The sequence below is a fragment of the Anopheles funestus genome, chromosome 3RL, assembly GCF_943734845.2.
Source record: "Anopheles funestus chromosome 3RL, idAnoFuneDA-416_04, whole genome shotgun sequence".
In the NCBI taxonomy this organism is placed as follows: Eukaryota; Metazoa; Arthropoda; class Insecta; order Diptera; family Culicidae; genus Anopheles; species Anopheles funestus.
In genome coordinates this window covers 10,321,209-10,340,273 of record NC_064599.1, presented here as the reverse complement: position 1 = coordinate 10,340,273, position 19,065 = coordinate 10,321,209, and the positions used below count along the sequence as shown (strand labels likewise).

The 19,065-nt window shown below is 44.8% G+C and overlaps 1 protein-coding gene across 2 annotated transcripts in view; it reads right to left on the bottom strand.

The window, feature by feature from the left end:
• Positions 1–19,065, bottom strand: part of LOC125771280 (ecdysone-induced protein 74EF) — a 218,097-nt gene that overhangs the window by 17,278 nt on the left and 181,754 nt on the right. For both annotated transcript variants that reach the window (XM_049441748.1, XM_049441746.1), the window contains one exon: positions 9,506–9,718. In XM_049441748.1, coding sequence (XP_049297705.1) covers positions 9,506–9,718 — 213 coding nt within the window. The remainder of the gene's footprint in view (positions 1–9,505; positions 9,719–19,065) is intronic.

Here is a 19,065-nt window from a genome sequence, read left to right as displayed (position 1 = left end):
GGCGGATGCACAGCATGCACGCTTCCTGCATATTCCTACGACGGTCTGCTAACGTCTTTCGGGGTGGGGAGAAAGGATTTTTTTTTAAGTAAAATGTCTGTTGCATTCTTTTGTTACTGGCTGGCCAGAAAGTGATTACATTTTTTTTCGTTTGCTGTTTAATCCTCTCCGATCAAGCCCCGATTTTTTTTATCGCCGCGACGACTTCCCACTGCGCTAGTACCTTGTACGACCAGACCATTATAGCCCACGAAAGTTGTTATTATTGTGCGACGCAAAAACACATTCCAGCCTTTCCTAATCCAAAGAGCAGGAAAGCGAAAAACCAAGCAGTACAAGAATCAAAAGGAAAAAGGGGTCCTTATTGCGATCAGTGAAAGAAAACGGAGAAACATAAAATCCTTCCGTTGGTTTTTGTGTTTCGCATAAACCCCCAAAAAAAATGTGTCGAGAATGGCAGAAACAAGGATCGGCACAGGTGAGAAGAGATATCAATTTTATAGCAAAGAAAAAAAACACCCTCGAATAAAAAAAGGGATAAAGGTGTAGGAGGAGAAGGTGACGAATGGTGGCCAATTTCGATCAACGGTCGTACAACCGAACAATTGGCACTGGGAAATTAGCCCTGGAAAGGACTGGCTCCCGGGGCTGTCGGAGTATTCGTTGTGGGAAAGTGAAAAGAAAAGGCCCAAAAAAAAAAACAACAATCTCTCACAAGGATCAAGAAACGATCAGTTGTTGCATTTCTGCTTTTTTTTCTTGCTAGCTGTGAATAGAAACGGATCGACAAGGATCAACGATTGGGAAATGGGTACTTGATTCAATTCAAGGAGCGGTTTGCACACAGAAGTTCGCTACAAAAATCGGGAGCTTGATTTGGCGATTTGGGACTCTCATTCATCCATTCGTCTGGTGCTGAACCCATCGTATGTGAAATTATAATCACGGGGAATTGAAAATGCAGCAACCAACATCATTAAGAAAACGGTCCTACCATGCATGATTGGCAGTGGAATAATATTTGTGCGCGTTGGAGACATTTGTGCGACCCGAAAGGCTCGGTCGGTCTGTCGATCGTGGGTGCAGTTTTTGCTAGCTGGAAAGAATAACAAACGGACGCAGCGAGCATAATGTGAAGAGCGTTCCATATGCGAACGTTTCCATGTACCATGATTTGACTGTTTTTCTTCGCACGCATTAACCTTTTCCGTGATTTGCTGAGGATGTTTATGGAAGCAATATTCTATTTTTTTTTTGCGTTTTGAATTAATTCCGGTACCTCTTTCGCTTTCGACCATTTCACCGGTGCTGATTGAGATACGGAAAGCAATATCATTAATTATAATTTTTCCTTCTCTTGTTTCCGAAAACCGTTCGACGTACCACAAAACCCTTCCGTTTCCAATTGAATTCACTACCGAAAACAGTTCAACGAAAACATTTGTCAACCATTTTGGGAAAAACGGAAAAACTGATCGTGGGAAATGCAAAACGATGCGCCAAATGCCATCGCTTCCTTCTCGATGATCATGATTCATAATTTGAAGAAGAAAAGTAAAAAATAAAAAACAGCAAATCATACAGCAAAAGTAATTTATTTTAGACCTCGCTATAAACAATTCGGAAGCGTGTGATTTCAAACGAATAAAGGACCGATCTGATTTGGCAGGGAACACGGCAGGGACATGTGCAAAATGTTTGTGGGTTAGTACGTACTTGCGAGTTTGAGGAACGCTTGATGGTGGGAGCTTTTCAACTTCTCCATCGACCGCAGATGGAAAATGTTCTCCAGGAAACCATCGTCGTCCAGCTCGAATGCGCCCATGGTACCGGGCGTTGCGTACGGAAATGGAACAGTCGGACAAACTGCACGTTGTTTGTGTATGTGCAAGTGTGCAATATTAGTGTTCATTTTAATGAGCAAATTTATTCAATAGTAACGATTTTAAGGGAGTTAAAATTGCATACGAAAAATAGCAAAAAAAAAGAAAGAATTAAATTTGGTGCGTTATGAAAAAGTTTTGAAGTTAAAAAATGTTGTGAAATATATTTAAAAGTGCAAAAATATTATAAAAAGTAGTTAAAAAATGTGAAAAAATCATCGTTCTGAATATTTAAATTTTAATAACAAAGTATTTCAAGGCTATCTACTTTATCGCAGGCAAAGGACAACAAAATGAACACGAGAAGACAAACAAAACAAGAAAAAAAAGACTCGCTGTATTAATTGGTGGAAGCAATTGTGCGCCACGCATCAGCAACGCCAAGCCGACCTCAATAAACAACTTCCGGTTTACGGGCTTGTTCACTTTCGAACCAAAAAAAACCCCGGAAAGCACCGGGAAAAGGGAAATGATGACCAAAAGGGATAGATTATCCCGGTTTGCTTAGGAGTTTTTACTTTTTTATTCTCTTCCCTTCCCCTACCACATCTCGACTTCATCAAACGAAACGGCACAAACTGGCAGCTCGTTATTCCTGAACCCAATCGTCCTGATGCTGCGCTTCAGGTGAAACCAGGAAGACGGCGATGTTTGGTTTTGCGCGTGTTCTCCCTATGCCAATCCTTTCAACAGGCATAAACTATGGTTTTTCCCGCTGGGTTTTCTTCCGTTACTCGCACAATCGCGAAGGAAGTATTAGATGATCACCTTTCCGTGGGGTCTTCTGGCTGGACGCTGCTGAAGGGAGCGCTCTGATTGAGCAGCGCAGCTAATCGCAACAATTTGATGGACTAGTTCAACACTGGTCATCAAACCAGAACCCCAGCACAGATCGAGATTGTTCTCTCCGTACAATGACATATCCAGGTTCGGGTTTGAACGCGCCAAAAGTGGAAAAAAGGGTGAAAAATGGACAAAAGAGAGAAGAAACCAAAAGAAAAAAAAAACAGGACGGGAAAAAGGACCTCACCCTGGTCAAGCAGCATCCCTTTCTTTCATGCGTGTGTGCGAACGCCTCGCCGATCGACCGTATGCTTGTGTGTGCATTTGCATTTCTTTGTCGTTGATGTTTGCATACTTTGAATGCTTTCCCCGGGCGTAAGTTTTCCCCGTAAAACCCCGCTGCGTAAAGGATCTTAAACAGCAAGAAGAAAGAAGGAAGTGAAATTTAAGAACGCCACCAAAAAAAAAAAAATGCGAGATTTCAAACACAAAACGCGGAATGTCATACAACCGGAAATTCAATTCGAAAAAGTATGCATCTTCGCGTGCGTTTGTGTCCCCTTTCCCGCGAGCGAATCAAACGGTCAAACGGTCAGTTTTCCAGCGGGAAAAAGAAAGCAGACGTAAAGGGATCTGATGGCCCACCAAAAATAAAATGTAATCTTTTGCGCGGCGCGGTTTAATTTCGGTCCGTTTTTTCTCACGTTTTTCCACATTCGGGAACGATCCCGCAATGGCAGGTTTGACGGTTGCTTCTACTTAATTGCTTTGCTTAGAATGTATTTTTCCTTCTTTTTTTTCCGGGTAGAAAATGCCGCGATGAAGGAACGCGAATGATTTATTTGTTCAATAGCTGGTCAGCGCGACCGGGTCGGGTTTGGCAAAGGTTTTACAGTACTTTTTTTCTCCTTCTTCCTATTAAAAATGTGACAAGAAAGGGTCCAGATTGCTTGGTTTCGTGAGTCGAGCGAGGGAAAGGTGACGACTGAGGTCGATCAGCCAGGCGACAAAGAAATGTGTCATCGTAATTTATTGCTTTTCGCTTGATTTGGTCACGTTTTGGTGTAAGAAACGCTGGTAGCAAATGTAATAGGAGACGAGTCCAAAAAAAGGGAAAGGGTTTTGTGGCAGAAGGGGCAGCATGACACGGAAAAGCCATCAAACAACGATCACTCACGCAAAATTCTAGGCAGAAGAAAAGCAGAACAGTTTCTGCTTCCGCGCGCGCGCCACAAAACAGCACAGCGTCTTGAATCCTTTCGGTCGCTGTTGTCGTATGCCGCTTTACTTTCTTTACGTTTGTTCCTTTTTCCCTCCCAACTGACTGACTGTGGACGGATGTGTTTGCTTTAATCAGCAGGATTACGAGGCGGAAAAAACTCCAGCAGCAGTGAATTGCTCGGGAAAGAAAGAGATAATCTTGGCCAAAGGATCATCTTCCCGACCGGCATCGTCTAGGACGGTTCTCCCTAGCCGAAGGGGCTTCTCGTCCTAAACGATGGTTATGTGTCCGTCCGGCTTGCCGGGTATTATTACTATTACGCTTGTGCCACAGCAAATCGATGCGTCCCTTCGCTATGGCCTGCGTTTTTTGGGGCAGAGTGTTGCGTACTTTGCGACACGACCGGCCAACTTTGCGTAATTGATTCATCTGTCATTTGAACCGCGCGCGACCACTGGGAATTTCTGGCCGTCCGTGCGGATGTGCCGGATGCCAGCCTTGATTGAGTGGTTGAGTAAGATAGACATAATAAAAAAAAACTTTGAAAAAAAAAATTTTTATATATAGTTGTTACTCCTTATTTGAAAATAGATTAGAAGACTCATAATAGACGATTTTTGTAATGAAATTTTCCCACTTTTTTTTAAACTAATTTAAATTTAAAATTATTTTTGAGTGACATTTTAGTAAAAAATACACTTGTTTTATTTGTTTAATATCAATCAATTGTTTTTTTTTTCAAATAAATTATTTCTACACCACCAAAGGCGACACCCGGAATGGATCGTCGCTCGTGAGTTTACTTTCCTCACTAGCGGAAATTACGAAATCAACTTGCTTCCAACCGGTCCCCGGAAGCGAAGTTACGTGAGTTCTTTTATTTTCTTCCTCCCAGCAAAAGGATGCCCTCGTACGCCGTACAGATCGTTCATGAATAACTGATTGAGGAGTGTTGAGGGAAAAGCATCCGAACCTTTTTCCGGCTAACAAAAAAAAAAGAAACCGTTGGAGTCGTAAACCTATTCCTGGTGAGGCTTCACAAGTAGGAAACCCGCGCCACCGGAAGCTCCGGTTGCTCCACGGCAAAACCAGCGGAACAAAGTGAGATGTACACGGACGCTCCCGTGGAGAGTGTAACACGATTTCCGGCATCCAGGGTGTGCCTGATTTCTACGAGGGTTTGTGTCCGAAAGAAAACAGAAACAATCCTCCTTCGCACACCCGGACGGTGTGGGCGGTGGATGTTTGTTCGGAAAGGACACTCCGGCACACTCCCGGTGCTAAAGGATGTATCGCAGACGTATTTCGATTCGTACAGGCCCGGAAGAAGAAGGCCCGGAACAAACCTTCCATCATGACTCATGCATGAAGCCGGGCTTACACTTCACTTCAAAAAGGCGAGCTTTTTTTGTTCCGAGAGCCACGTGCGTACCCCGCAAGCACTTTTGTGCGCACGGCGTAATGGCGAAAGTTATGTAAAATACCCCCCAGAAAACGACAAAAGCGGTGAGCGAAAGTAAGAATGAAAGATGGAAAGGAAGTGCACCCGACCAAGGTCATTTGTTGTCTTGGGGGATGACTTGCACCACAAGACGAGCTTTCAAATATTCATCTTCCATCGCGTCCGGAACGGGACGATTTTCTTTTATTTTCTCTCTCAGCGCCGGAAATCGTCTCACTCAATCTTTTCATCGCCTTGCTTCGGTACGTCTGGTTGCCGGAAGGGAAAAAAATAGTATGTACGACACCAGGAGATGCGGCATTGTTAGAAAGAGGAACCCAAGATCTTACGACACCCGCTGGTCAGTGCGCAAATAAAGTCCTCATTTAGGATGTTTGCACAGGGCAATCCTTTAATACAGCTCGTTTATCACCTGTACGGCAAGAATCAATCGTGAATAGCTGCATCTGCCCTGGGTGTATCGCACCAATTTGCTACCCTTCTCATCCTTTTTTTTGTTGGCATTTCTTTTATCAACTATTCCATTCGCCACGGATGGCTTTAAATCCTCACAAATCGGTTTCGGTTTGTTCAATCGGTGGTAACTTAAGCTCAACGGTTGAAGAGTGCGTACTGTTACACCACGCCGCCTTGCATTACGCTTAACCCGTGACGAAGTATTGCATTGGAGAGCAAACACAGCAAAAGCCGGCAAACAGGAATGGAAAGCATATGACCCAGGGTTTGCATGCTACTCATGCCACCTTTTGTTGCCACAAAGGGGCGAAGGTTCAACTCAAATAGTCAAATGTTTATCCTTCTCTTCTGACACTGTAGCATCGGTGAAAAGAAGCAAAAGGATTATTGTGGGATTCGGAGATGTTTTCTTTCGTTCCGAATGGGATTGTTTCGCTACCGAAAACGGATCAATGGTAAAGCAAAATTGTCGTACCACCTTCAGCATCAGAAGGAACACGTGCCATTAACGGATTGAGTCACAGGCCAATTTTGACAGTAACGCATCAGAGATGGATTTTTGAAGGATGCACCTTCCTATCCTTTTGTTCTCTGTACGCGTGTGTTTGTGGGGTGTCCTATTTCAAAACGTCATCATTTACCCGCCAGCTGTCAATGCCGGGATGGGACCACGTTACCGCAAGCAACAATGCGTCATTGATTACTCAATTGAAAGGGGTCAAATGGTCGTCACAATTGTGCAAAAACTTGTGTCGCCTTCCCTACGCAAACAATCGCACCTACGCTTTTCCATCGCCCGCGGTAAACAAATTCGGGCACGGTGTCCATCTTGTTTGTGCTTAGCAGCTGTTTGGGAAGGATTTCGCTATCGTCACATAATCGCCAGCACCTTCAAAAAAATTCATCTGTCGCAAATATTGATCGGTTTTTCGGTTGTTTGGGTGGAAAAGCTGCAATTCTATTGATGAACCCTTTTACTCCTTTATGCGGGGAGATTAATTGTTTTCAAGAGGATTTTTGTTGCAGTTGGCGGTTTGTAGTAATAGTGCGGATTTTGCAATATGATGAGTCAACAGTTTAATATGCTGGACGAAAGTGCAATCGTTGCAATGGCGGCTTGCGATGAGGGTAGTGCGAGAGTTACGATGACTTTGGAGGTTGTGGTATAACGTTCAAGAGCATAGGAAGAAACAAAGAACGGTAATAACAACATCAAAATTTCACAAAAAGAAAATATTCTTAACATATACTACATTTTGATTACTAAATGTGCTGACAGCTGTCAAAAAGAAAATTTTCTTGACATATACTCCATTTTGACGACTAAATGTGCTGACAGCTGTCAAAAAGAAAGTTTTCTTGACATATACTCCATTTTGATTACTAAATGTGCTGACAGCTGTCAAAAAGTGACAGTTCTGCACTATTATTTGACACTTAACGAACTTCAATTAGTATTACACAAGAATTAAGAAGCCTTATCAATAAAACAACTTAAACAAAGTGAAGATCTTCTTTAAAATATGATATTAAAGCTTGATAAGAAATTCCTGTTGTCTAAACCTCGTTACCAAGTCTATTTTTAATCCCATTCATTTGCCTTATTTTCCCGAACTCCATCCGCGCGCGCGCGTGTGTGTGTGACGATTTGCGTTTTATTTCCTCATATAAAAATAAATAAATCCAAACCAACCGCATCGCCATCGTCCATTTAGATCTCGCTACCTTCGTCATCATAATGATTTGCCGTGAACGATATACGGTTGTCGGACGAGCAAAACACAACCCGGGGTAGGAAAGGACTTCTGTGTGTGATTTGCATTTCTATTGCCCGTTCGGTTTTCCCATGCTTCGGCACCCGGTTGTACCTGCTGCCGGCGAAGGGATGATCCTTCGCTCCCTTGACTTCTGCTTGATGGGTTCCTTGATTTCTAAAGGACCAAGATACTTCCGGTTTCATAATGGTCACTACTTTACCTTTGCGAATGGTTTTGAATCAAATCTGTGTTCTATTTTTTTAGTGCTTTTTTCCATTCTGTGTGCGGGGAAATTCCTTTTGCCAACCAAGGTATACCTATGTATTGTGTTTTTTTGTTGTTGACATTTTAAAAATTCTTCCAGTTTCTCGGTGCCCGCGTATCCCTTTCGTGCTCTCACTTTTCTCGCTTTTGAAGACATCACAGGCTTCAACAAAATAAAAAAGGTCGCGATCATTTTACTTTAATACTTTCTGCACCATTTCGAGCTAACTAGGAACAAAAAAAACAAGCCCGCGGATAATCATAAAAAGGGTGTCTTTGAATATGGAATTAAAGCAGTAGGGCTTTGCCATACGGGTACATGCCATATCTAGCTGCCGGTCAGCGCGGCAGGGAATATTTTGATGGATCCGCGTGACGCGCGGGTTTCGAAGCGGCCTCATAATTACAACTCGTCATGTGTAATAATTCCACATAATCAACATGCGGGATTGATGGTCTTGTGGCCGAAAGAGAGCACGGCAAAACCATACTGTTTCTTTCCAACACCAAGAACTGATATGCAATGTATGCTATAAAGAGTAATAACAAAAAAAAGAAATAAAAGGATGAAGGTAAACAACTACCGGGAATGGCGCACATAGAACGCGCATCGAACAAATGAACAATGAAAGCAAATAGCCATCACTCGAAAACCCGTTTCCCATTTGGAAGGAAAGCCCAGCAACGCACCAGAATCGCATAAGTGGCGACATTGCCGTTCAGCACCGAAGACAAACCCATCAACCGGGAAAGTGACCGTACCGGGACCATCGTGACGAGCGCGATCGACAAACGTTGGCATCGGGATCGTTAGAAGCATCCTCCCCTTATAGGCCGTTTCTCTATCTTATTGTGCGCGTTTTGTTTGGTGGAAAAGTTGCGTGAAACTTGACGGCACAGCAACCGCAACCGAAAGCCAAACGACAAACAACGGCCATCGTTTCGGGGGGGAAAGGAAAACAATCAGAACGAAAGGGGTGTTCGCGTGTGGAAAATGGTACGCCATCGTGAAGGAGCGTTTTTTTTGTTGCTTATTGTTTTCTTTAAAATTAACTAGAATTTCACAAAGGGTAGTAGAGAATTGGTAGAAATGGTAATAAAAGGTAGAGTGAATAAACATACAAAGTAGCAAAAAACAGCAAAAGACAAATTAGTAAAATTTTGGGTTTTTAATTAATTTTTGTGAAACTGTGTCAAAAATGTTTTGAAAACATTGAAACTGCCTTTTTAGTAATCCATTGCAATTTTAAAAATACATAAAATAATATAAATTGCGTTGCTTGATTATTTTTTTTGGATTTAAGTTTTTCGAACTTAACCTAAACATTAGTTTTCACGACTAAATTAAGCAGTTATCAAAAAGATAACTTAAAAAGATTGGAATTAACGTGTGAATAAATGTGTATAAAACCAACAAATTGGTGCTCTTAAGCAATAAGAAAAAACTGATGAAGCTGCAAGCTTTCCTTTCTATCTTCTTGCGCTCGTTTGTGGTAATATTATTGTACTTATAATGTCACAATAATATTGTGCTATTTTTATCCAAACTTCACAGCTTGCAGCTTCACATTAGTCGTGCACGTGTTTTGTAGCGGGTGTAAAAAAGCAAAGCGCTTTGAAAAAAAAATATAGAAAACGGACACATTGAGTGAAACTATCATCACTGGGGCTCACTAACCTGTGCTGGACGTGCTGTAGCCACGATGGTACGGTCCCTGCGGTATGTGCGTACCGCTCAGGAGCCCATGAAGCAGGGGCCTGTGTTGCTGGGACGGTTGTAACGTGCTGGCGAGCAGGCTGGCCGTTTGCTGCGACTGTCCACCGGCCAGGGACGACCGTTGCTGCGGTGGAGGACTCGGCGACTGCGGCAGGATCGGTATCTCGGTGTCCACTGGAATGACAAAAAAAAACATCAACACAAAGTTAGTGAGATCATTCGATTTACGATCGGCGTTGGCCTTTATCAATGGGTAAATAACGGTCACACAAACGTTTCTTTTTTTTTTTATTTTTTATCGACTAGTGGCACATGATGTAAAATGAAAAAAAAAATCTATCAGAAGAAAATAACACATTCCACCCAACGAAACGGGCCGGAACCGAGAAAAGTTCTAGCGGCACGATGTGCTTCGTGACTCGGTGATAGAATTCAGTCGAAGGTTGTTTCGGTTTTGACATCTTTGCTCATCCGAAACGTCCAAGGTCTCACGCTGTTCGATTCAGTCGAACAATTCAACCTGCGAAAACGTGTCGTGAATGCACGTTGAACTAAGATGGGCGATGTTTAAATAGATTTTAAGAGGGAAAATAACATTTAATGATAGAAGCAAGAACGGTATCGTTTCGGATCTAGCTGAAAGAACACGCTACGGTGTGAAGAATCAATCTCCAATTGGAAAGTACAAAGATGGATAAATATTAAAACGCTGGTCGAAATAATTCCATTACCAACGGTCAGTTTGACTTGTGTCGGAAGAAAGGTTTGGCATAAAAAATGGAACTCACAGTACAAAAGGTTCAATTGAAATCGTTCGTACATTCACCTTCACCTTCGCTAGTAGAATGCAGCGGAATACATCCGTCGAAAGGATGTGCGGCAAGTTCACGTTTGACGTTACGTAAAAGCTTCACGTTGACTGACGAAAAAAAAACCGGAACCGGAGAAGCTTCGAGAGAAAAACGCTTCATAACCGGCCACCAGCAAGATGAGGGTGAGTGAAATGGGCCCGCGCGAGAGAGAGAGAAAGAGCGTGAGAGCGATCGAAAAACCAAACATTGGGCCCCACCCTCAAAAGGGTGGAAAAGTCGATGAGTATGCGGAAAATTGATGAAGATCAACAGATTTCCCCGAACTTCAGCCAAACACGAAGACAAATTCCGGCAAAAGTTGCTAATATTGATCGTTTGTAAACAATTTAAAACCTTTTCACAATTCATTTGCACCTCATGTTAGGCTAATGTTTCCCTTCCGCACACGATGGAAAACGATTCGACGGAAAATGTGTTCTACCCCGGCATTAATCGATGCCTCCGCACACGATTTCACATACGAATCCGCATTCTCTGTCAAAAGGTCGGCCGCCCGACCGGTAGTAGCGAATCGGCTCAGCAGTAGGATCTGTGCCGGAACACATTAGCATAAGCCCGGTCGACGATGCTTTTGTGGAGCAACAGATGGTTTGTGGTGGAAAGTTTTCCGTGGCCGTGTATTCCACCAGAGACAGGGACGAGATAGCCATGACTGTGCCGTGACGAGTACAGGGGATATTGATTTTCACCGCAAGGCACAAAAGAAAACCGAGCGGTGTTCCTTAATGGAGACACCCGGTTGCTCATTTCAGGGGGTTGAAATTTTGCTGATAAATAGTCAATCTTCCCAGCCAGTAAAGACCGGAAAACCAACCCAGCAATTTCGGGGCAGAAATTGCATAACAATGTCATAAATATTCACGCGTACCCTAAATATGATGAAAAGTTTGCTATCGTTTGTTCATACATTTTTTATTAATCGTCGCACAGCAGCCCGGAAATTGCTGTTGTCTGTTCTCTGTTTGTGTGAGAGCACTGTCCTACTTGATCTCCTCCTTCACATCCCCCACTGCAACCCCACACAACATCTGTAAGCAGTGAAACGAAACGAATGTCACTTAACAGGTGGAAATCGTTCCGCGGGAGGCCCGTTAATTCGTTCGTGGAAGCCGCTCTCACCGGCATTTCGTAACGAGGAAATGGTCTCTCGTGAGTGATTTTCGTGCGTACTTCCGGAGAGTTGGTACAAAAACCCGGAGCTGGAGTTCGCGGCGCGATCCTTTCGCTTTCGTTCGGTGGTTTTCCCCATGCCGCGGGATGCAGCAACTGTTTGAGGGCGAGTACTCAGCAAGAGTGAAAGTATATGGTGCGGCTTTCGATCGGCTCACTGGAACTCACCGGGCGGCAGGGGATAATTTAATAGGTGAAAACGAGCCGACAAACGATGGAAGAAACATTCGGAAACAGCTGTGATGGGATGTGGGATCAAGGTACTTCCGAGTTTCGAGAATGAGAACGAGAGTGGTCTAAACGCCGTTCCCATACCAGTGGAGCTGTGTACCAACACACACCAACACCAGACAGATAGTGGTACGGTTCGCTCGTCGACCGAATCCTTGTCGCCGCGGCTTTTGAAGGGACCGAGTAACGAAACTGGATCAATACGGCTAGACGGTTGAATGTATGGAACAATCGTACCACGTAGGCCTGTATTGGTGAAAGCTCTTTTCGGTGGAGTGTGTTCCGGTGATTTCCGTAGCTACGAAGATGTTACGCAGCATGGACCATGGAAACAGAGGAGGATGTAAATTACGTGGATGTTAAGCATCCGGAGAAAGATAATGCTCGAATTGAATTCCGATTTGTTTCCCTTGCGCTTTGGTTACGACGTTTTTTTGGGGGAGATTACGCCATGCGCCTTGCGTAAACATGCCGGTATAGAACTCCGGGGAAAAAAGGTGTGTGTTTTCGTGCGATAACCCGGAGATTGTGACTTGTTGGATGTTTCCCGGTTTTTGATGATGAGAGTTAATTGGAGAGTGAATAATGATCAGATTATCTTACAGCACCGGAAGACAAACACAGGCGTTTGCTTGAAATATTGGAAGAATTAAGGAGTTCCTAAAAAAGTTCATCGTTCATGTCTCTAAAAGACTATATTTACATTAGCTGTAGTCGGGCTGGGTTTACCCAAGTCACAACTCTAAACCTCACCATGAGATCACAATCGGACGAAAGACGTGACAACGCACCCCAAAAGCATTACTAATCCCAAGTTAGACACATCACTGCAAGTAATTGTTCTAAGAATCCAATGTCCGGAAAACCCCGAAAGGTCTGGAACACAAAGTTCACCGCACAGTTGGACCATCTTTTCGTAATAAAAACATTTCCGCTCGACCGTCCACGGTGTTGTGAGTGGAAAAATGGAAGCGAAACACCCTACAACCTACCTCAACCAAAGCCCCAATCAGTTGTGATTAACCTTGGCCTACAACGAGCCCGTTCCTCACCATCAAACAAGTCTGTCCAAGCGATGTTCATTGGTGGCCGACTTCCGACTTTCTTTTCTCCTTGCGGGCTCTTGTTTGTAGCTGACGACGTCGACTGTCAACCTCGATTCGCTTGCCTCCGGGACGTGAGGTGGTCCGGTTTTTCTTCTTCGGTTTTTGTTTTGCCCATTTTCACTCTCACCTTTCGCACAATTACAACCGGTAGGGAAGAAATATGATTGCCATTATCGTAATGAGATTTCATGTGCCAGCACCTGACACGGAGGTTTCCATCTCCGGGAGGCGTGTTTTTTTGTTGTTGTTGCCTCCGTTACCTGGAGGAGATTTTGTGCACTTCCTAGAAAGTTGCGGGATGGCATTCTGAGGATGTAGAGGGAGGAGTGATTATGGAGGCTGGAACGTACAGGACGAACATACCAGTTTGCTGAAGCTGGTAAAATTTTCGCTTGTACCTTCAGCTACGTCTAATGTCCAACGACGGAAGGGAAAGTCAAACGCTCCGAAAGACGTACCGTTGGTAGAATGGTAACCGTTTATTTCTTTCTTTCGCGCCCACAGGCAACATTAGCGACCGCTGACAGGCCACGACAGTTAACCGTACCGGCTTCCTGCCCGTCTTCCAAATGGTTGGCTCGATGGAACTCTCCCTCCCCCTTTGACAGACAGGTTGTGTGAAGCAACCGACGAAAAGCATGTCATTTGCTGTGTGTTGTTGGATGTTTGTGTTTTGCTAGCTCCCTACTTCCAACACCACTTCCCGATCGACATCCCCTTTCGGATGGTGGGGTGGTTGTTTTTTGTTGAGAAACAATAGTGAGGAGAACAAGATCTCGTGGTTCGGCTGGCACGAACTCCACCACTTGCGCCCGTGTAGGAGCTTCACAACTGTCACTCGTTCTCATCGCTTGATTTGAGCGTGTGGTTAGGTATCGATTGCTTCACTATAGTCTGTTGTTGTGGTGTGTTTCCTTTTAGGTTTGAGAAACCCCCCCCCGCCCCCCCCCCCCCCCCCCCCCCTAAGCCCGGCTCGGCCACCTTCCGTTTGCTTCCATTTCGTTAACTTTGTGAAGGTGAAGTTAGCGTGATGTCTGATGCTGCACGATGCAGACGATAGCTTCTCTCTTCCTTCGAGATGATCGATTCACAATCGGTTTTCCATGTGAACTAAACTGTCGTGTGTCGTTTATTTGTTGACGGTGTACTGCTGTTGACGGTGTTGTTGTGTTATTTTAGTAAGCAACCCCTCCCTCTCCACCAACCTGCTTCCCAAACAACACACGCAGACCCACGGTAGTATCTTCCGGAACTTGCACAAATAATAGTCACCCAAGAGGTTCAAGTAGTCGGTGAGAAAGATCCGTCAGTGTCTCTCGCTTGGACACGTTGCACATGCGGGTCGGTGCACACATTGGCACACGTACCCAGTGTCTTCGGTAGAGGGTGTCCGGCGGTAGAGGAGGGTCGGTGTGGGGAGAGACAGTGAGCAACCCATCCGCGATGGCGGCGCTATTATTTATGTATACCTTGTTGTAACACACTGAGTCGCGCTAAGCCTTGACCCAGATTGTAGGCTTGTTCAGTTGCGTCCGCCCCTGCTCAGACCTCCCCCCCTCCCCATTCCTCCCCTCTGTATACTCTCTGCGTCCGACAGTATCACCCCCACCTGCCTACCCGCAACCTCCCCATCCCCAAAACTCCTAACCAGCATCATACGGTTTACTAGCTCGTTAACGGTGGCACTACCGCTGAACTATCGCCGTTTCTCGATATCCACCGAAAAAAAAATGGCCACTTGCTGGTTTCTTACACGATCTGGGAAACCATCATCAGTTTTCGAGCCCCCAACAAAACCCACCGTAAGCGATCGCACACTTGATCGCGCTATTTTTGGTACAATGATGCTTGCGGCATTTTTTTGTTGTCAACTACTAACTACTCCATTACAATCATCTGTCATCAGTGCGCCATCTTTGTTTACATCCAATAGTTGCATCTCCCATAGCAGAGGCCCTTGCATGTCGTGTAAGGTGAATAGCATTTAATTGCGATCCCTTCCCGCTCCCTATCAGCTCTCACCATTTCCTCTTGCGCCCCTCAATTAATCGAACAGTTTCACTTTCGTCACCTAGTTTTTTTTTCTTCTCTCCCCCATTCGACCATTGTACTACGGTAGTGAACTGTCAACTGGGTTACTCCCTTTTGCGTACGGCGTGGGTTTACTCGTTTGTTTGCCCGCTTGTTTGTTTATCTGTTTGTTTTGCTTTACACACGACTGTCACGCAAACGGCACGTAATCTCCTTCCCCTGCACCTTTCATTTATTTTCCCCCCTCCCCTTCTTCAGTGTCTTGTTTGTAAGTGGGAGCTGTCAAAAAGCATTTTAATATATTTTTTTTGACGTAATACGATCACGGTCGATCGTGACTTGGGTGTCGTTTAGCTTTCGGTAGCATTTTAGTTTTCGGGGGATGACCCTTTCAACCCAAAACAAATGTGCTCATGTGTGTGTATGTGTGTGTGTATTAGTTTTACGTCATTTGTAGTCCTTCTTCGTACGTCGGATCCATTGATTTATCGACCCAATTCTGCGTTCGCTTTCCTCTCCCAAATCGGCAGCTTCGCATTTCGGTTGAATATTCGGGAATGCCTTGCACACCAAAAACCGTTGTGTGAGTACAGTTTATTTCGTAATTAGAGCTGACATTTATGTGCGACATTGCGATCTTGTTACGTAGCCACAGAAGCGCTTTAAATGGACTGTCTCCCCTGACGGAAAGGGAAATGATGTTTACAATGATTTGCCTGTGTGTGTGGTTTACATGCATGGTATATACAATTGACACGTTAGCGTGTGGTAGATTTTGTGGTTGTAATTGTAATGATACGTTGGTTTTGATTTAGTCAAAATGAAAGCAAAACATTCGAGCCATCGTCCAGCACTGATAAGGCGATCTGGTGAATGTTTCCATTTAATGGGAAATAGGAATGGCCACCTAACATTAAAATCCCACTCTACCATTTTTCCCGAGAAGCAAACATTTCAATGGAACCGGTGTGATTCTTTTTGTCTTCTAGTAGCTGCTCCTGTTCGTAAAATAGAAGCGAGGAGACAAGTATCGGGAAAAAAGGTAGCATCCTCCCATTGAAACCCATAACCCTAACGCTCCCATTCCGATCGATGCGAAAGTTCCCTTTCAACCCCAAACAGTGAAAACGGAGACCAATTTGCAGAGCGATAGCAGAGTCTGTTGTTTAATTAAACACTGAATAAATAATTAAAATAAACTTCGCTAGCAGCAGCACCCAGGCCAAGTACGGTTGCCTCGTACCAGACTGAAGACTCAAGGCTAAACGAGGTAGCTACTCACACCGCACCACCCACCAAGTGTGCCCCTTAACCGCAGCTATAATGTTGTTTCCCAAAATCGTAAACTACCCAGAATGGTTCATTTCCCTTTTCAACGAAAGGGAAAAGTCACCGGGCTGTGGGATATTCGACACTGCTCGATTTTTGTCCTAGCAACAAAGAGTCGTAATCGTGCAGACCTGATGTCCTGCTGCACTTTAGACGAAAGGCGACTGCAAAACCCGACTCCCGTCGGTTGGACATTGACACCGGTGCGGTCGTACCGTTTGTCTTCATCCAAGGATAGACGTGAGTGCATTTTGGAAGTACACCGGCTGGTTCTGGTGGAATTGTGGATCCGTTTTATATTGCCCCGACTCCCTCCCGAAAATGGGCTGAGTTCCAAATCCTTCACCACATCCGAAAGGCGATTCTTGGCAAGAATGCTAAGCATATGCTCACTCCACCAGTGCACTATTATGGCAAAACCTCATTCCCCAAAAAAACCCGGGGAGCTACACTGGAGTGAAAGTAAAGTTGTACGCTTTATAGCATGCACACATTTTACATTTTACAGATTCAAAAGTCGGCTAGCTCGTGGGTAGTCGGATGGCCGGAGGATGGAAATGCATTTCCAGTCTCAGCCCTTTCTGCTGTAGAGGTTGAGAGAAAGGGCCTTATTCGTTCGGCTCGATCCAGAACACAGAAGGATGCAAACGGACCCATAAAATGTACGACAGCGTTCGCTGCAGCGTCCAGAATTTAGATGGCTCCCTGATAAGTGCACATGAATGGGGGGGATTACGTTTGCTACTTCGGGCACTTTCGACGTTCAGTTCTCAATGAGAGTGCAATGCGAGGCGTGCACTTAGCTAGGATGAGAATAAAGAACGGTACGCGATGACAGCACGCCTCAATGGGAGGGTTGAGATCCCGGTTCGTTAGCTTTAAAATTGTTGGAATTAAAAAACAAAAAAACAAAAACCCCACCATGCACTAACAAAAGTGACTGGGTTCATTGTTTTGAGTAGAATCGTGAGCATCCTTTCCTTTTTCATTCCCATAACTTCTTGGGGAATTTATCGTGAATTCGTGACAACAATCTTTGTGTCCTTACGGCAAAATAAAAGATTTAAAATATACACACAACCGATTTCGTTTCCTCAATCGTCAGTAAAATATGATTGCCAGTGCTTAAAGTGTACGGGTGCGGTTTTGACATCTGATCTGCTTTGTTGCTCCTCAGCTGAGCTGGTTCTGTTCCCTGGTTTCTCCACCAGCAAGTGAACCGCGTTCCGCTTCGGTTGCGCGCTTTGCAGCGGCGAGGTGATAAATACGGTGCGCGGCAATGTCCGCGAAACGATGTAAATTCAAGCCCCCCGTTGACATGGTTTAAAGTGGTATGTGTGTCGCTGTTTTACCTCAAAACCCCTAACCCCCCGCACCAATTGCGAGCACATTGTTTATCACTTCCGCTGTCGCCACCGACACCATTTGCCGGTGTACTTCCTGGTATCTTCGCAAACCGGCGTTACTCAAACCGATTCCACATCCAGAAACGTCACACTTTGACACATCATCGCTCTGTCACATTGGATGATGGGGGAGGTGTAATAAAAATAAAAACAGTAGATCGTAGGTGTTTGTCCCCTTACCCGTAGAAGTCGATGGCCGGAACGGTATGGCGCTAGTTAATGGCTACCATCGTGCAATGGTTGGACGGTGTGGGCGAACCAACCTGTTCGCAAAACCTGCATCGGCGATTGTCAAGTGGTTTGTTCTTCTCGTTGCAACCGTAACTAACCTCACAAAGCCAGGCACTACCACGCACACAGAGCACAAAGAGTGGCTAAATTAGAGACAAACTAAATGAGTGATTAAAGCAGGTTGTGACACGCATAACCACAAAATCAGAACGTAACCTCGCGTGAAAAAGCAAGTCTGGTCTTCTTCAACTGTCTTCGATGTTGAAACTTTATTTCATTTCGGAATTATTATTTATTATTAACTCTCGATTTCAATTCGCCTCATGTGACCCTTAATCAGTTTGCGCTGGTATGTTGAACGATTAAGCTGCTTGCTACGCTTGAGTAGTTGGCAATGCATGCGATATGCATTTCCGACCGAATTTCCTGTGTACGGACGCACTCGAAAAGTTCGCGCGGTATGCAATCGCGTAGGATATTGCGCACGGAAGTGCACGAACGCGCACGAATCTCCCCCTCGATGCAAGCGTTTAAACAGTGCTCACACACGGTGTGCCCCCGGGTGGAGGGGATGTTATTTTTAATGCTGCTACAAATGCATCATGTCCTACTTACCTCAATTTATAGATCATTCTACACACGTGTATGCGTGCGTGCGAAATTCATGCCAAAAAGTACCACCAGCCGAGACCGAGTCCCCGTGTCCCTGTGTTTTTTTGTGCTCGTGATACGCATCGATCGCATCGGAACCCTCCCTAAGGGGAGTCTGACCTTTTCCAAACTTTGTGATGTTGAGGTGTCGAAGGAGTTTGCAAGAAGGGAAATCCTGAGAGTGAACCCCATTTTGCCCGATGACCATTCGGACATAGTCCGAGATGTCTCTGAAGAGACAGGAGCACTCTGGCCGTGAGGTTGTTATTTCATTCAGTTGCATCCTCCTCCATCGCTCTTGTGATCAGCAAATGGGTTCTCACCAGGCTGGGAGAATTCACAAGACGTCAGCAAAGCTGCTGCTTAACTGCAACGCTAGACACTGCGAATGCACCGCATGTGTGTCTCGACACTATCTGTCTTGACATCAGTAGCAGTTTGTGTGCATAGGAAATTGCAACCGGAGCCGAGAGCCGGGTAGGTGTTCAACGGTT